Source organism: Heterodontus francisci, chromosome 18 (genome assembly GCF_036365525.1).
Source record: "Heterodontus francisci isolate sHetFra1 chromosome 18, sHetFra1.hap1, whole genome shotgun sequence".
NCBI classification, from domain to species: domain Eukaryota; kingdom Metazoa; phylum Chordata; class Chondrichthyes; order Heterodontiformes; family Heterodontidae; genus Heterodontus; species Heterodontus francisci.
In genome coordinates this window covers 86909374-86927409 of record NC_090388.1, presented here as the reverse complement: position 1 = coordinate 86927409, position 18036 = coordinate 86909374, and the positions used below count along the sequence as shown (strand labels likewise).

General features: G+C 54.4%; 1 protein-coding gene across 6 annotated transcripts in view; it reads right to left on the bottom strand.

Annotated features, from left to right (window-relative positions):
- LOC137379759 (protein-methionine sulfoxide oxidase mical3a-like) overlaps positions 1–18036 on the bottom strand; it is a 1360716-nt gene that overhangs the window by 744052 nt on the left and 598628 nt on the right. For all 6 annotated transcript variants that reach the window (XM_068051091.1, XM_068051094.1, XM_068051095.1 and 3 more), the window contains exon 3: positions 11856–12063. In XM_068051091.1, coding sequence (XP_067907192.1) covers positions 11856–12063 — 208 coding nt within the window. The remainder of the gene's footprint in view (positions 1–11855; positions 12064–18036) is intronic.

Below are 18036 nucleotides of genomic sequence, written 5' to 3'. Positions count from 1 at the left end.
AGGGGGGAGTCAGTGAGAATCGGAGTGAAAGGGGGGAGTCAGTGAGAATCAGGGAGATCGGACGGAGTCATTGAGAATAGTAGAGGTCGAGGGGGAGAGTCAGTGAGAATAGGAGAGGTCGAGGGGGGGAGTCAGCGATAATAGGGGAGATCGGGGGGAGAGTCAGTGAGAATAGGAAAGGTCGAGGGGAGGGAGTCAGTGATAATAGAGGAGATCGGGGGGAGTCAGTGAGAATAGGAAAGGTCGAGGGGGGAGTCAGTAAGAATAGGGGAAGTCGAGGGGTGAGTCAGTGAGAATAGGAGAGGTCGAGGGGGGATTCAGTGAGATTAGGGGAGGTGGAGGGTGGAGTCAGTGAGAATAGGAGAGGTCAAGGGGGGAGTCAGTGAGAATCGGGGAGGCGGAGGGGGGAGTCAGTGAGAATAGGGGAGGTAGGGGCTGAGTCAGTGAGAATAGTGGGGTCGAGAGGGGAGTCAGTGAGAGTAGGAGAGGTCGAGAGGGGAGTCAGTGAGAGTAGGAGAGGTCAAGGTGGGGAGTCAGTAGAATGGTGGAGGTCGAGGGAGAGTCAGTGAGAATAGGAGAGGATGGGGTGGAGTCAGTGAGAATAGAGGAGGTCGAGGGGGAAGTCAGTGAGTGTAGGGGAGGTGGAGGGGGAGTCAGTGAGAATAGGAGAGTTCGAGGGGGAGTCAGTGAGAATGGGGGAGGTCGAGCGGAGAGTCAGTGAGAATAGGAGAGGTTGGGGCGGAGTCAATGTGAATATGGGAGGTCGAGGGGGGTCACTGAGAATCGGGGAGGTCGAGGGGAGAGACAGTGAGAATAGGAGAGGTTGGGGGAGAGTCAGTGATAATCGGGGATATCGAGGGGCGGGGGTCAATGAGAATAGGGGAGGTTGGGGGAGATTCAGTGAGAATAGGGGAGGTCGAGGGGGGAGTCAGTGAGAATCGGAGTAAATGGGGGGAGTCAGTGAGTATCAGGGAGATCGGGCGGAGTCACTGAGAATAGTAGAGTTCGAGGGGGAGAGTCAGTGAGAATAGGAGAGGTCGAGGGGGGGAGTCATTGAAAAAAGAGGAGATCGGGGGGAGAGTCAGTGAGAATAGGAAAGGTCGAGGGTGGGAGTCAGTGATAATAGGAAAGGTCGAGGGGTGAGTCAGTGAGAATAGAGGAGGTTGAGGGAGGAGTCAGTGAGAATAGAGGAGGTTGAGGGAGGAGTCAGTGAGAGTCGGGGAGGTGGAGGGGGGAGTCAGTGAGAATAGGAGAGGTCAAGGGGGGAGTCAGTGAGAATGGGGGAGGTCGAGCGGAGAGTCAGTGAGAGTAGGGGAGGTGGAGGGGGGAGTCAGTGAGAGTAGGTGAGGTGGAGGGTGGAGTCAGTGATAATAGGGGATATCGAGGGGGGGTGTCAGTGAGAATAGGGGAGGTCGAGGGGAGAGTCAGTGAGAATAGGGGAAGTCGAGGGGAGAGTCAGTGAGAATAGAGGAGATCGAGGGGAGAGTCAGTGAGAATAGGACAGGTCGAGGGGGGATTCAGTGAGAATAGAGGAGGTCGAGGGGGGAGTCAGTGAGAATAGGAGAGGTTGCGGGGAGAGTCAGTGATAATAGGGGATATCGAGGGGTGAGTCAGTGAGAATAGGACAGGTCGAGGGGGGATTCAGTGAGAATAGAGGAGGTCGAGGGGGGAGTCAGTGAGAGTCGGGGAGGTGGAGGGGGGAGTCATTGAGAATAGGAGAGGTCAAGGGGGGAGTCAGTGAGAATAGGGGAGGTGGAGGGGGGAGTCAGTGAGAATAGGGGAGTTCGAGGGGGGGTCAGTGAGAATAGGGGAGTTCGAGGGGGAGTCAGTGTGACTTGGGGAGGTGGAGGGGGGAGTCAGTGAGAGTCGGGGAGGTGGAGTGGAGAGTCAGTGAGAATAGGTGAGGTTGCGGGGAGAGTCAGTGATAATAGGGGATATCGAGGGGTGAGTCAGTGAGAATAGGAGAGGTCGAGGGGAGAGTCAGTGAGAATAGGAGAGGTTGCGGGGAGAGTCAGTGATAATAGGGGATATCGAGGGGTGAGTCAGTGAGAATAGGACAGGTCGAGGGGGGATTCAGTGAGAATAGAGGAGGTCGAGGGGGGAGTCAGTGAGAATAGGAGAGGTTGCGGGGAGAGTCAGTGATAATAGGGGATATCGAGGGGTGAGTCAGTGAGAATAGGACAGGTCGAGGGGGGATTCAGTGAGAATAGAGGAGGTCGAGGGGGGAGTCAGTGAGAGTCGGGGAGGTGGAGGGGGGAGTCATTGAGAATAGGAGAGGTCAAGGGGGGAGTCAGTGAGAATAGGGGAGGTGGAGGGGGGAGTCAGTGAGAATAGGGGAGTTCGAGGGGGGGTCAGTGAGAATAGGGGAGTTCGAGGGGGAGTCAGTGAGACTTGGGGAGGTTCTGGCGGAGTATTTGAGAATAAGGGACGTCGATGGGGGAGTCAGTGAGAATAGGAAAGGTCGAGGGGGGGGAGTCAGTTATAATAGAGGAGATCGGGGGGAGTCAGTGAGAATAGGAAAGGTCGAGGGGGGAGTCAGTGAGAATAGAGGAGGTCGAGGGGGGAGTCAGTGAGAGTCGGGGAGGTGGAGGGTGGAGTCAGTGAGAATAGGAGAGGTCAAGCGGGGAGTCAGTGAGAATAGCGGAGGTCAAGGGGGGATTCAGTGAGATTAGAGGAGGTGGAGGGGGGAGTCAGTGAGAATAGGGGAGGTAGGGGGTGAGTCAGTGAGAATAGGGGAGGTCGAGAGGGGGAGTCAGTGATAATAGAGGAGATCGGGGGGAGATTCAGTGAGAATAGGAAAGGTCGAGGGGGGGGAGTCAGTGATAATAGAGGAGATCGGGGGGAGTCAGTGAGAATAGGAAAGGTCGAGGGGGGAGTCAGTAAGAATAGGGGAAGTCGAGGGGTGAGTCAGTGAGAATAGGAGAGGTCGAGGGGGGATTCAGTGAGATTAGGGGAGATGGAGGGGGAGTCAGTGAGAATAGGAGAGGTCAAGGGGGGAGTCAGTGAGAATAGGGGAGGTGGAGGGGGGAGTCTGTGAGAATAGGGGAGGTAGGGGCTGAGTCAGTGAGAATAGGGGGGGTCGAGAGGGGAGTCAGTGAGAGTAGGAGAGGTCGAGAGAGGTGTCAGTGAGAGTAGGAGAGGATGGGGTGGAGTCAGTGAGAATAGAGGAGGTCGAGGGGGAGTCAGTGAGAATAGGAGAGTTCGAGGGGGAGTCAGTGAGAATGGCAGAGGTCGAGCGGAGAGTCAGTGAGAATAGGAGAGGTTGGGGCGGAGTCAGTGTGAATAGGGGATGTCGAGGGGGGATCACTGAGAATAGGGGAATTCGAGGGGGAGTCAGTGAGACTTGGGGAGGTTGGGGTGGAGCATTTGAGAATAGGGGACGTCGATGGGGGAGTCAGTGAGAATAGGGGAGGTCGAGGGGAGAGACAGTGAGAATAGGAGAGGTCGAGTGGAGAGTCAGTGAGAATAGGAGAGGTTGGGGGAGAGTCAATGATAATCGGGGATATCGAGGGGGGGGGTCAGTGAGAATAGGGGAGGTCGAGGGGAGAGTCAGTGAGAATAGGCACGGTCGAGGGGAGAGTCAGTGAGAATAGGGGAGGTCGAGCGGAGAGACAGTGAGAATAGGGGAGCTCGAGGGGAGAGTCAGTGAGAATAGGAGAGGTCGACTGGAGAGTCAGATGAATAGGAGAGATCGAGGGGAGAGTCAGTGAGAATAGGAGAGGTTGGGGGAGAGTCAGTGATAATCGGGGATATCGAGGGGGGGGGTCAGTGAGAATATAGGAGGTCGAGGGGAGAGTCAGTGAGAATAGACACGGTCGAGGGGAGAGTCAGTGAGAATAGGGGAGGTTGGGGGAGATTCAGTGAGAATAGGGGAGGTCGAAGGGAGAATCGGAGTGAATGGTGGGAGTCAGTGAGAATCAGGGAGATCGGGCGGAGTCACTGAGAATAGTAGAGTTCGAGGGGTAGAATCAGTGAGAATAGGAGAGGTCGAGGGGGGTAGTCAGTGATAATAGAGGAGATCGGGGGGAGAGTCAGTGAGAATAGGAAAGGTCGAGGGTGGGAGTTAGTGATTATAGGAAAGGTCGAGGGGGGAGTCAGTGAGAATAGAGGAGGTTGAGGGAGGAGTCAGTGAGAATAGAGGAGGTTGAGGGAGGAGTCAGTGAGAGTCGGGGAGGTGGAGGGGGGAGTCAGTGAGAAAAGGAGAGGTCAAGGGGGGAGTCAGTGAGAATGGGGGAGGTCGAGCGGAGAGTCAGTGAGAGTAGGGGAGGTGGAGGGGGGAGTCAGTGAGAATAGGGGAGGTAGGGGGTGAGTCAGTGAGAATAGGGGAGGTCGAGAGGGGAGTCAGTGAGAGTAGCAGAGGTCGAGAGGGGAGTCAGTGAGAGTAGGAGAGGTCAAGGTGTGGAGTCAGTAGAATGGGGGAGGTCGAGGGAGAGTCAGTGAGAATAGGAGAGGATGGGGTGGAGTCAGTGAGAATAGAGGAGGTTGAGGGGGGAGTCAGTGAGAGTAGGGGAGGTGGAGGGGGAGTCAGTGAGAATAGGAGAGTTCGAGGGGGAGTCAGTGAGAATGGGGGAGGTCGAGCGGAGAGTCAGTGAGAATAGGAGAGGTTGGGGCGGAGTCAGTGTGAATAGGGGAGGTCGAGGGGTGGGTCACTGAGAATAGGGGAGTTCGAGGGGGAGTCAGTGAGACTTGGGGAGGTTGGGCCGGAGTATTTGAGAATAGGGGATGTCGATGGGGGAGTCAGTGAGAATAGGGGAGGTCCAGGGGAGAGACAGTGAGAATAGGAGAGGTCGAGTGGAGATTCAGTGAGAATAGGAGAGGTCGAGGGGAGAGTCAGTGACAATAGGAGAGGTTGCGGGGAGAGTCAGTGAGAATATGAGAGGTTGCGGGGAGAGTCAGTGATAATAGGGGATATTGAGGGGGGGTGTCAGTGAGAATAGGGGAGGTCAAGGGGTGAGTCAGTGAGAATAGGGGAGGTCGAGGGGAGAGTCAGTGAGAATAGGGGAAGTCGAGGGGTGAGTCAGTGAGAATAGAGGAGGTCGAGGGGAGAGTCAGTGAGAATAGGAGAGGTCGAGGGGGGATTCAGTGAGATTAGGGGAGGTGGAGGGGGGAGTCAATGAGAATAGGAGAGGTCAAGGGGGGAGTCAGTGAGAATAGGGGAGGTGGAGGGGGGAGTCAGTGAGAATAGGGGAGGTAGGGGGTGAGTCAGTGAGAATAGGGGAGGTCGAGAGGGGAGTAAGTGAGAGTAGTAGAGGTCGAGAGGGGAGTCAGTGAGAGTAGGAGAGGTCAAGGTGGGGAGTCAGTAGAATGGTGGAGGTCGAGGGAGAGTCAGTGAGAATAGGAGAGGATGGGGTGGAGTAATTGAGAATAGGAGAGTTCGAGGGGGAGTCAGTGAGAATGGGGGAGGTCGAGCGGAGAGTCAGTGAGAATAGGAGATGTTGGGGCGGAGTCAGTGTGAATAGGGGTGGTCGAGGGGGGGTCAGTGAGAATAGGGGAGTTCGAGGGGGAGTCAGTGAGACTTGGGGAGGTTCTGGCGGAGTAGTTGAGAATAAGGGACATCGATGGGGGAGTCAGTGAGGATAGGAGAGGTCGAGTGGAGAGTCAGTTAGAATTGGAGAGGTCGAGGGGAGAGTCAGTGAGAATAGGAGAGGTTGGGGGAGAGTCAGTGATAATCGGGGATATCGAGGGGGGCGGTCAGTGAGAATAGGGGAGGTCGAGGGGAGAGTCAGTGAGAATAGGCACGGTCGAGGGGAGAGTCAGTGAGAATAGGGGAGGTTGGGGGAGAGTCAGTGAGAATCGGAGTGAATGGGGGGAGTCAGTGAGAATCAGGGAGTTTGGACGGAGTCACTGAGAATAGTAGAGGTCGAGGGGGAGATTCAGTGAGAATAGGAGAGGTCGAGGGGGGGAGTCAGTGATAATAGAGGAGATCGGGGGGAGTCAGTGAGAATAGGAAAGGTCGAGGGGGGAGTCAGTGAGAATAGAGGAGGTCGAGGGGGGAGTCAGTGAGAGTCGGTTGGTGGAGGGGGGAGTCAGTGAGAATAGGAGAGGTCAAGGGGGGAGTCAGTGAGAATAGGGGAGGTGGAGGGGGGATTCAGTGAGATTAGAGGAGGTGGAGGGGGGAGTCAGTGAGAATAGGAGAGGTCGAGAGGGGAGTCAGTGAGAGTAGGTGAGGTCAAGGTGAGGAGTCAGTAGAATGGTGGAGGTCGAGGGAGAGTCAGTGAGAATAGGAGAGGATGGGGTTTCGTCAGTGAGAATAGAGGAGGTTGAGGGGGGAGTCATTGAGAGTAGGGGAGGTGGAGGGGGAGTCAGTGAGAATAGGAGAGTTCGAGGGGGAGTCTGTGAGAATGGGGGAGGTCGAGCGGAGAGTCAGTGAGAATAGGAGAGGTCAAGGGGGGAGTCAGTGAGAATAGGGGAGGTGGAGGGGGGATTCAGTGAGATTAGAGGAGGTGGAGGGGGGAGTCAGTGAGAATAGGAGATGTTGGGGCGAAGTCAGTGTGAATAGGGGAGATCGAGGGGGAGTCACTGAGAATAGGGGAGTTCGAGGGGGAGTCAGTGAGACTTGGGGATGTTGGGGCGGAGTATTTGAGAATAGGGGACGTCGATGGGGGAGTCAGTGAGAATAGGAGAGGTCGAGTGGAGTGTCAGTGAGAATAGGAGAGGTCGAGGGGAGAGTCAGTGAGAATAGGAGAGGTTGGGGGAGAGTCAGTGATAATCGGGGATATCGAGGGGTGGCGGTCAGTGAGAATAGGGGAGGTCGAGGGGTGAGTCAGTGAGAATCGGCACGGTCGAGGGGAGAGTCAATGAGAATAGGGGAGGTTGGGGGAGAGTCAGTGAGAATAGGGGAGGTCGAGGGGGGAGTCAGTGAGAATCGGAGTGAATGGGGGGAGTCAGTGAGAATCAGGGAGATCGGACGGAGTCACTGAGAATAGTAGAGGTCGAGGGGGAGAGTCAGTGAGAATAGGAGAGGTCGAGGGGGGGAGTCAGTGATAATAGAGGAGATCGGGGGGAGTCAGTGAGAATAGGAAAGTTCGAGGGGGGCGTCAGTGAGAATAGAGGTGGTCGAGGGGGAAGTCAGTGAGAGTCGGGGAGGTGGAGGGGGGAGTCAGTGAGAATAGGAGAGGTCAAGGGGGGAGTCAGTGAGAATGGGGGAGGTCGAGCGGAGAGTCAGTGAGAGTCGGGGAGGTGGAGGGGGGTGTCAGTGAGAGTAGGTGAGGCGGAGGGTGGAGTCAGTGATGATAGGGGATATCGTGGGGGGTGTCAGTGAGAATAGGGGAGTTCGAGGGGAGAGTCAGTGAGAATAGTCGAAGTCGAGGGGAGAGTCAGTGAGAATAGAGGAGATCGAGGGGAGAGTCAGTGAGAACAGGAGAGGTCGAGGGGGGATTCAGTGAGATTAGGGGAGGTGGAGGGGGGACTCTGTGAGAATAGGAGAGGTCGAGAGCGGAGTCAGTGAGAATCGGAGAGGATGGGGTGGAGTCAGTGAGAATAGTGGAGGTCGAGGGGGGAGTCAGTGAGAGTAGGGGAGGTGGAGGGGGAGTCAGTGAGAATAGGAGAGTTCGAGGGGGAGTCAGTGAGAATGGGGGAGGTCGAGCGGAGAGTCAGTGAGAATAGGAGAGGTTGGGGCGGAGTCAGTGAGAATAGTGGAGGTCGAGGGGGGAGTCAGTGAGAGTAGGGGAGGTGGAGGGGGAGTCAGTGAGAATAGGAGAGTTCGAGGGGGAGTCAGTGAGAATAGGGGACGTCGATGGGGGAGTCAGTGAGAATAGGAGAGGTCGAGTGGAGAGTCAGTTAGAATAGGAGAAGTCGAGGGGAGAGTCAGTGAGAATAGGAGAGGTTGGGGGAGAGTCAGTGAGAATAGGCACGGTCGAGGGGAGAGTCAGTGAGAATAGGGGAGGTTGGGGGAGAGTCAGTGAGAATAGGAGAAGTCGAGGGGAGAGTCAGTGAGAATCGGAGTGAATGGGGGGAGTCAGTGAGAATAGTAGAGGTCGAGGGGGAGATTCAGTGAGAATAGGAGAGGTCGAGGGGGGGAGTCAGTGATAATAGAGGAGATCGGGGGGAGAGTCAGTGAGAATAGGAAAGGTCCGGGGGGGGAGTCAGTGATAATAGAGGAGATCGGGGGGAGTCAGTGAGAATAGGAAAGGTCGAGGGGGGAGTCAGTGAGAATAGAGGAGGTCGAGGGGGGAGTCAGTGAGAGTCGGGGAGGTGGAGGGGGGAGTCAGTGAGAATAGGGGAGGTCAAGGGGGGAGTCAGTGAGAATAGGGGAGGTCAAGGGGGGATTCAGTGAGATTAGAGGAGGTGGAGGGGGGAGTCAGTGAGAATAGGAGAGGTCAAGGGGGGAGTCAGTGAGAATAGGGGAGGTGGAGGGGGGAATCAGTGAGAATAGGGGAGGTAGGGGGTGAGTCAGGGAGAATAGGGGAGGTCGAGAGTGGAGTCAGTGAGAGTAGGAGAGGTCAAGAGGGGAGTCAGTGAGAGTAGGAGAGGTCAAGGTGGGTAGTCAGTAGAATGGTGGAGGTCGAGGGAGAGTCAGTGAGAATAGGAGAGGATGGGGTGGAGTGAGTGAGAATAGAGGAGGTTGAGGGGGGAGTCATTGAGAGTAGGGGAGGTGGAGGGGGAGTCAGTGAGAATAGGAGAATTCGAGGGGGAGTCAGTGAGAATGGGGGAGGTCGAGCGGAGAGTCAGTGAGAATAGGAGATGTTGGGGCGAAGTCAGTGTGAATAGGGGAGGTCGAGGGGGAGTCACTGAGAATAGGGGAGTTCGAGGGGGAGTCAGTGAGACTTGGGGAGGTTGGGGCGGAGTATTTGAGAACAGGGGACGTCGATGGGGGAGTCAGTGAGAATAGGTCGAGTGGAGAGTCAGTGAGAATAGGAGAGGTCGAGGGGAGAGTCAGTGAGAATAGGAGAGGTTGGGGGAGAGTCAGTGATAATCGGGGATATCGAGGGGGGGCGGTCAGTGAGAATAGGGGAGGTCGAGGGGTGAGTCAGTGAGAATAGGCACGGTCGAGGGGAGAGTCAATGAGAATAGGGGAGGTTGGGGGAGAGTCAGTGAGAATAGGGGAGGTCGAGGGGGGAGTCAGTGAGAATCGGAGTGAATGGGGGGAGTCAGTGAGATTCAGGGAGATCGGACGGAGTCACTGAGAATAGTAGAGTTCGAGGGGGAGAGTCAGTGAGAATAGGAGAGGTCGAGGGGGGGAGTCAGTGATAATAGAGGAGGTCGGGGGGAGTCAGTGAGAATAGGAAAGGTTGAGGGGGGAGTCAGTGAGAATAGAGGAGGTCGAGGGGGGAGTCAGTGAGAGTCGGGGAGGTGGAGGGGGGAGTCAGTGAGAATAGGAGAGGTTAAGGGGGGAGTCAGTGAGAATGGGGGAGGTCGAGCGGAGAGTCAGTGAGAGTCGGGGAGGTGGAGGGGGGAGTCAGTGAGAGTAGGTGAGGCGGAGGGTGGAGTCAGTGATAATAGGGGCTATCGAGGGGGGTGTCAGTGAGAATAGGGGAGGTCGAGGGGGGACTCTGTGAGAATAGGAGAGGTCGAGGGGGAGTCAGTGAGAATAGGAGAGGTTGGGGCGGAGTCAGTGAGACTAGGGGAGGTCGAGCGGAGAGTCAGTGCGAATAGGGGTAGTCGAGGGGGGAGTCAGTGAGAATAGGGGAGGTCGAGGGGGAGTCAGTGAGAATAGGGGAGGTCGAGGGGGAGTCAGTGAGAATAGGGGAGATCGAGGGCAGTGTCAGTGAGAATAGAGAGGTCGAGGGGAGAGTCAGTGAGAATATGAGAGGTTGGGGCGGAGTTAGTGAGAATGGGGGAGGTCTAGGGGGGAGTCATTGAGAATGGGGGAGGTCGAGTGGAGAGTCAGTGAGAATAGAGGAGGTCGAGGGGTGAGACAGTGAGAATGAGAGTGGTCGATCGGGGAGTCAGTGAGAATAGGGGAGGTGGAGGGGGGAGTCAGTGAGAATAGGAGAGGTAGGTGGTGAGTCAGTGAGAATAGGGGAGGTCGAGAGGGGAGTCAGTGAGAGTAGGAGAGGTCAAGGTGGGGAGTCGGTGGAATGGGGGAGGTCGAGAGGGGAGTCAGTGAGAGTAGGAGAGGTCAAGGTGGGGAGTCGGTGGAATGGGGGAGGTCAAGGGGGGAGTCAGTGAGAATAGGGCAGGTCGAGCGGAGATTCAGTGAGAATAGGGGAGGTCGAGGGGGGAAGTCAGTGAGAGTAGGGGAGGTCAAGGGGGGTGTCAGTGAGAATGCGGGAGGTCGAGTGGAGAATCTGTGAGAATAGGGCAGGTCGAGCGGAGAGTCAGTGAGAATAGGGGAGGTCGAGGGGGGAGTCAGTGAGAGTAGGGGAGGTCAAGGGGGGATTCAGTGAGATTGAGACAGGTCGATCGGGGAGTCAGTGAGAATAGGGGAGGTGGAGTGGGGAGTCAGTGAGAATAGGGGAGGTCGTGGGGGGAGTCAGTGAGCATAGGAGAGGTCGATCGGGGAGTCAGTGAGAATAGGGGAGGTCGAGGGGGGAGTCAGTGAGAATAGGAGAGGTAGTGGGTGAGTCAGTGAGAATAGGGGAGGTCGAGAGGGGAGTCAGTGAGAGTAGGAGAGGTCCTGGTGGGGAGTCGGTAGAATGGGGGAGGTCGAGGGGGAGTCAGTGAGAATAGGAGAGGATGGGGGGGTGTCAGTGAGAATAGAGGAGGTCGAGGGGGGTGTCAGTGAGAGCAGGGGAGGTGGAGGGGGAGACAGTGAGAATAGGAGAGTTCGAGGGTGAGTCAGTGAGAATGGGGGAGGCAGAGGGGGGAGTCAGTGAGAATGGGGGAGGTCGAGTGGAGAATCAGTGAGAATAGGGGAGGCCGAGGGGGAGTCAGTGAGAATAGGGGAGGTCGAGTGGGGTGTCAGTGAGAATAGGGGAGATCAAGGGGAGTGTCAGTGAGAATGGAGGATGTCGAGGGGAGTGTCAGTGAGAATAGGGGAGGTCTAGGGGAGTCAGTGAGAATAGGGGAGATCGGGGGGGGGAGTCTGTGAGAATAGGGGAGGTTGAGTGGAGTGTCTGTGAGAATAGGGGAGGTCGGGGGGGAGTCAGTTAAAATAGGAGAGGTCGGGGGGGTGTCAGTGAGAATAGGAGAGGTCGGGGGGGTGTCAGTGAGAATAGGGGAGGTTGACTGGAGTGTCTGTGAGAATATGGGAAGTCGGGGGGGATTCAGTGAGAATAGGGGAGATCGGGGGAGTCAGTGAGAATAGGGGAGGTTGAGTGGAGTGTCTGTGAGAATAGGGGAGGTCGGGGGGGAGTCAGTTAAAATAGGAGAGGTCGGGGGGGTGTCAGTGAGAATAGGGGAGGTTGACTGGAGTGTCTGTGAGAATAGGGGAAGTCGGGGGGGATTCAGTTAAAATAGGGGAGGTCGGGGGGGAGTCAGTGAGAATAGGGGAGATCGGGGGAGTCAGTGAGAATAGGGGAGGTTGAGGGGAGTGTCTGTGAGAATAGGGGAGGTCGGGGGGGAGTCAGTTAAAATAGGGGAGGTCGGGGGAGAGTCAGTGAGAAGAGGGGAGGTCGTGGTGAGTTTTTGAGGGGGATTGAGTGTCGCTGAGGGTTAGAGAGGATCAGGGAAAGTCAAGAAGAGACAGTGAGCATCAAGGAGATTGAGTGTGGGTCAATTAGTGACAGGGAGAGTTGTGGACATCAGTGAGTGTTAGGGAGGGTCAGTGAGGGCTGGTGATAGTCTCCGTAAGGTTCAGTGTGAGTCGGCAAGGGTCAAGAAGTGTCAGGAAGGGTTATGGAGAGTCAATAAGAGTTGGGGAGGCTCAAAGACATTCAGCTCAGGTCGGACCAAGCATCTTAAGCCAGTGAGTTTGTTTCTGAAGGTTAGGTTTCATACAAAGCAGTGCAATGAAAGGGAAGGCTGTAACTCACTGATGTGGTCAATGGCTCCAGCACAGAATTTTCCATAGATTTTCTTGGCGCCCAGGTTCCGCAGGTCCTGAATCGTATATGGCCATAAGTGTAAAACATTGTTTCTGGAGAAAGTGTCGCGCTTCTCGATGATGATGGTTTTGGCTCCGAGGAACGCTAGCTCTATGGCGGTGCGCAGGCCGCAGGGTCCGGCTCCAATAACCAGACACTATAGCAGAGAGGAGAGAAGCTGTGGTTAGTGAGGTGAAAACCTGACAATACAGACTGTACAATGTAGTGGCAGGAAGCTGTGAGGCCTATGCGAAACAATAAGGATTGGTTAATAAGGGGTGTAGAAGGTCTTAATTTAAACATAATCCATGCACTGCTTTCACACGGACAGCAGCACAGCACAGCAGGGACAGCAGAGTGCTGAATGTCCAGATGGAGGAGTGACAGCAGAGTGCTGAATGTCCAGATACAGGAGTGACAGCAGAGTGCTGAATGTCCAGATACAGCAGGGACAGCAGAGTGCTGAATGTCCAGATACAGGAGTGACAGCAGAGCGCTGAATATGCAGGTACAGGAGGGACAGCAGAATGCTGAATGTCCAGATAGAGGAGGGACAGCAGAGTGCTGAATGTCCAGATAGAGGAGGGACAGCAGAGTGCTGAATGTCCAGATAGAGGAGGGAAAGCAGAGTGCTGAATGTCCAGATAGAGGAGGGACAGCAGAGTGCTGAATGTCCAGAGACAGGAGTGACAGCAGAGTGCTGAATGTCCAGATAGAGGAGGGACAGCAGAGTGCTGAATGTCCAGAGACAGGAGTGACAGCAGAGTGTTGAATGTCCAGATAGAAGAGGGACAGCAGAGTGCTGAATGTCCAGATAGAGGAGGGACAGCAGAGTGCTGAATGTCCAGATAGAGGAGGGACAGCAGAGTGCTGAATGTCCAGATAGAGGAGGGACAGCAGAGTGCTGAATGTCCAGAGACAGGAGTGACAGCAGAGTGCTGAATGTCCAGATAGAAGAGGGACAGCAGAGTGCTGAATGTCCAGATAGAGGAGGGACAGCAGAGTGCTGAATGTCCAGATAGAGGAGGGACAGCAGAGTGCTGAATGTCCAGATAGAAGAATGACAGCAGAGTGCTGAATATCCAGGTACAGGAGGGACAGCAGAGTGCAGAATGTCCTGAGACAGGAGTGACAGCAGAGTGCTGAATGTCCAGATTGCGGAGGGACAGCAGAGTGCTGAATGTCCAGATAGAGGAGGGACAGCAGAGTGTTGAATGTCCAGATAGAGGAGGGACAGCAGAATGCAGAATGTCCAGATAGAGAAGTGACAGCAGAGTGTTGAATGTCCAGATAGAGGAGGGACAGCAGAGTGCTGAATGTCCAGGTACAGGAGTGACAGAGGAGTGCTGAATGTCCAGATAGAGGAGTGACAGCAGAGTGCTGAATGTCCAGGTACAGGAGTGACAGCAGAGTGCTGAATGTCCAGATAGAGGAGTGACAGCAGAGTGTTGAATGTCCAGATAGAGGAGTGACAGCAGAGTGCTGAATGTCCAGATAGAGGAGGGACAGCAGAGTGCTGAATGTCCAGGTACAGGAGTGACAGCAGAGTGTTGAATGTCCAGATAGAGGAGTGACAGCAGAGTGCTGAATGTCCAGATAGAGGAGGGACAGCAGAGTGCAGAATGTCCAGATAGAAGAATGACAGCAGAGTGCTGAATGTCCAGATAGAGGAGGGACAGCAGAGTGCTGAATGTCCAGATAGAGGGACACCAGAGTGCTGAATGTCCTGAGACAGGAGTGACAGCAGAGTGCTGAATGTCCAGATTGCGGAGGGACAGCAGAGTGCTGAATGTCCAGATAGAGGAGGGACAGCAGAGTGCTGAATGTCCTGAGACAGGAGTGACAGCAGAGTGCTGAATGTCCAGATTGCGGAGGGACAGCAGAGTGCTGAATGTCCAGATAGAGGAGGGACAGCAGAGTGCTGAATGTCCAGATAGAGGAGGGACAGCAGAGTGCAGAATGTCCAGATAGAAGAATGACAGCAGAGTGCTGAATGTCCAGATAGAGGAGGGACAGCAGAGTGCTGAATGTCCAGATAGAGGAGGTACAGCAGAGTGCTGAATGTCCAGATAGAGGAGGGACAGCAGAGTGCTGAATGTCCAGATAGAAGAATGACAGCAGAGTGCAGAAGGTCCAGGTACAGGAGTGACAGCAGAGTGCTGAATGTCCAGAGACAGGAGTGACAGCAGAGTGCTGAATGTCCAGGTACAGGAGTGACAGCAGAGTGCTGAATGTCCAGATAGAGGAGGGACAGCAGAGTGCTGAATGTCCAGATAGAGGAGGGACAGCAGAGTGTTGAATGTCCAGATAGAGGAGGGACAGCACAGTGCTGAATATCCAGGTAGAGGAGTGACAGCAGAGTGCTGAATGTCCTGAGACAGGAGTGACAGGAGAGTGCTGAATGTCCAGATTGCGGAGGGACAGCAGAGTGCTGAATGTCCAGATAGAGGAGGGACAGCAGAGTGTTGAATGTCCAGATAGAGGAGGGACAGCAGAGTGCTGAATGTCCAGGTAGAGGAGGGACAGCAGAGTGCTGAATGTCCAGATAGAGGAGGGACAGCAGAGTGCTAAATGTCCAGATAGAGGAGGGACAGCAGAGTGCTGAATGTCAAGATAGAGGAGGGACAGCAGAGTGCTGAATGTCCAGATAGAGCAGGGACAGCAGAGTGCTGAATGTCCAGATAGAGGAGGGACAGCAGAGTGCTGAATGTCCAGAGACAGGAGTGACAGCAGAGTGCTGAATGTCCAGATAGAAGAATGACAGCAGAGTGCTGAAGGTCCAGGTACAGGAGTGACAGCAGAGTGCTGAATGTCCAGAGACAGGAGTGACAGCAGAGTGCTGAAGGTCCAGGTACAGGAGTGACAGCAGAGTGCTGAATGTCCAGAGACAGGAGTGACAGCTGAGTGCTGAATGTCCAGGTACAGGAGTGACAGCAGAGTGTTGAATGTCCAGATAGAGGAGGGACAGCAGAGTGCTGAATGTCCAGGTACAGGAGTGACAGCAGAGTGCTGAATGTCCAGATAGAGGAGGGACAGCAGAGTGCTGAATGTCCAGATAGAAGAAAGACAGCAGAGTGCTGAAGGTCCAGGTACAGGAGTGACAGCAGAGTGCTGAATGTCCAGAGACAGGAGTGACAGCAGAGTGCTGAATGTCCTGGTACAGGAGTGACAGCAGAGTGCTGAATGTCCAGATAGAGGAGGTACAGCAGAGTGCTGAATGTCCAGATAGAGGAGGGACAGCAGAGTGCTGAATGTCCAGGTGCAGGAGTGACAGCAGAGTGTTGAATGTCCAGATGGAGGAGTGACAGCAGAGTGCTGAATGTCCAGATAGAGGAGGGACAGCAGAGAGCTGAATGTCCAGATAGAGGAGTGACAGCAGAGTGCTGAATGTCCAGATAGAGGAGTAACAGCAGAGTGCTGAATGTCCAGATAGAGGAGGGACAGCAGAGTGCTGAATGTCCAGAAAGAGGAGGGACAGCAGAGTGCTGAATGTCCAGATCGAGAAGGGACAGCAGAGTGCTGAATGTCCAGATAGAGGAGGGACAGCAGAGTGTTGAATGTCCAGATAGAGGAGTGACAGCAGAGTGCTGAATGTCCAGATAGAGGAGGGACAGCAGAGTGCAGAATGTCCAGATAGAGGAGGGACAGCAGAGTGTTGAATGTCCAGATAGAGGAGTGACAGCAGAGTGTTGAATGTCCAGATAGAGGAGAGACAGCAGAGTGCTGAATGTCCAGATAGAGGAGGGACAGCAGAGTGCAGAATGTCCAGATAGAGGAGGGACAGCAGAGTGTTGAATGTCCAGATAGAGGAGTGACAGCAGAGTGTTGAATGTCCAGATAGAGGAGAGACAGCAGAGTGTTGAATGTCCAGATAGAGGAGGGACAGCAGAGTGCTGAATGTCCAGATAGAGGTGGACAGCAGAGTGTTGAATGTCCAGATAGAGGAGTGACAGCAGAGTGTTGAATGTCCAGATAGAGGAGGGACAGCAGAGTGCTGAATGTCCAGATAGAGGTGGACAGCAGAGTGTTGAATGTCCAGATAGAGGAGTGACAGCAGAGTGCAGAATGTCCAGATAGAGGAGGGACAGCAGAGTGTTGAATGTCCAGATAGAGGAGTGACAGCAGAGTGTTGAATGTCCAGATAGAGGAGAGACAGCAGAGTGTTGAATGTCCAGATAGAGGAGGGACAGCAGAGTGCTGAATTTCCAGATAGAGGTGGACAGCAGAGTGTTGAATGTCCAGATAGAGGAGTGACAGCAGAGTGTTGAATGTCCAGATGGAGGAGTGACAGCAGACTGCTGAATGTCCAGATAGAGGAGGGACAGCAGAGAGCTGAATGTCCAGATAGAGGAGTGACAGCAGAGTGCTGAATGTCCAGATAGAGGAGTAACAGCAGAGTGCTGAATGTCCAGTTAGAGGAGGGACAGCAGAGTGCTGAATGTCCAGAAAGAGGAGGGACAGCAGAGTGCTGAATGTCCAGATCGAGAAGGGACAGCAGAGTGCTGAATGTCCAGATAGAGGAGGGACAGCAGAGTGCAGAATGTCCAGATAGAGGAGGGACAGCAGAGTGTTGAATGTCCAGATAGAGGAGTGACAGCAGAGTGTTGAATGTCCAGATAGAGGAGAGACAGCAGAGTGTTGAATGTCCAGATAGAGGAGGGACAGCAGAGTGCTGAATGTCCAGATAGAGGTGGACAGCAGAGTGTTGAATGTCCAGATAGAGGAGTGACAGCAGAGTGCTGAATGTCCAGATAGAGGAGGGACAGCAGAGAGATGAATGTCCAGATAGAGGAGGAACAGCAGAGTGTTGAATGTCCAGATAGAGGATGGACAGCAGAGTGCTGAATGGCCAGATAGAGGAGTAACAGCAGAGTGCTGAATGTCCAGATAGAGGAGGGACAGCAGAGTGCTGAATGTCCAGATAGAGGAGGGACAGCAGAGTGTTGAATGTCCAGAAAGAGGAGGGACAGCAGAGTGCAGAATGTCCAGATAGAGGAGGGACAGCAGAGTGTTGAATGTCCAGATAGAGGAGTGACAGCTGAGTGCTGAATGTCCAGATAGAGGAGGGACAGCAGAGTGCTGAATGTCCAGATAGAGGAGGGACAGCAGAGTGTTGAATGTCCAGATAGAGGAGTGACAGCAGAGTGCTGAATGTCCAGATAGAGGAGGGTCAGCAGAGTGCAGAATGTCCAGGTAGAGGAGGGACAGCAGAGTGTTGAATGTCCAGATAGAGGAGTGACAGCAGAGTGCTGAATGTCCAGATAGAGGAGGGACAGCAGAGTGCTGAATGTCCAGATAGAGGAGAGACAGCAGAGTGCTGAATGTCCAGATAGAGGAGGGACAGCAGAGTGCTTAATGTCCAGATAGAGGAGTGACAGCAGAGTGCTGAATGTCCAGATAGAGGAGGGACAGCAGAGTGCTGAATGTCCAGATAGAGGAGGGACAGCAGAGTGCTGAATGTCCAGATAGAGGAGGGACAGGAGAGTGCTGAATGTCCAGATAGAGGAGGGACAGCAGAGTGCTGAATGTCCAGATAGAGGAGGGACAGGAGAGTGCTGAATGTCCAGATAGAGGAGGGACAGCAGAGGGCTGAATGTCCAGATAGAGGAGGGACAGCAGAGTGCTGAATGTCCAGATAGAGGAGTGACAGCAGAGTGCTGAATGTCCAGATAGAGGAGAGACAGCAGAGTGCTGAATGTCCAGATAGAGGAGGGACAGCAGAGTGCTAAATGTCCAGATAGAGGAGTGACAGCAGAGTGCTGAATGTCCAGATAGAGGAGGGACAGCAGAGTGCTGAATGTCCAGATAGAGGAGTGACAGCAGAGTGCTGAATGTCCAGATAGAGGAGGGACAGCAGAGTGCTGAATGTCCAGATAGAGGAGGGACAGCAGAGTGCTGAATGTCCAGATAGAGGAGTGACAGCAGAGTGCTGAATGTGCAGATAGAGGAGGGACAGCAGAGTGCAGAATGTCCAGATAGAGGAGGGACAGCAGAGTGCTGAATGTCCAGATAGAGGAGGGACAGCAGAGTGCTAAATGTCCTGGTACAGGAGGGACAGCTGAGTGCTGAATGTCCTGGTACAGGAGTGACAGCAGAGTGCTGAATGTCCAGATCGAGGAGTGACAGCAGA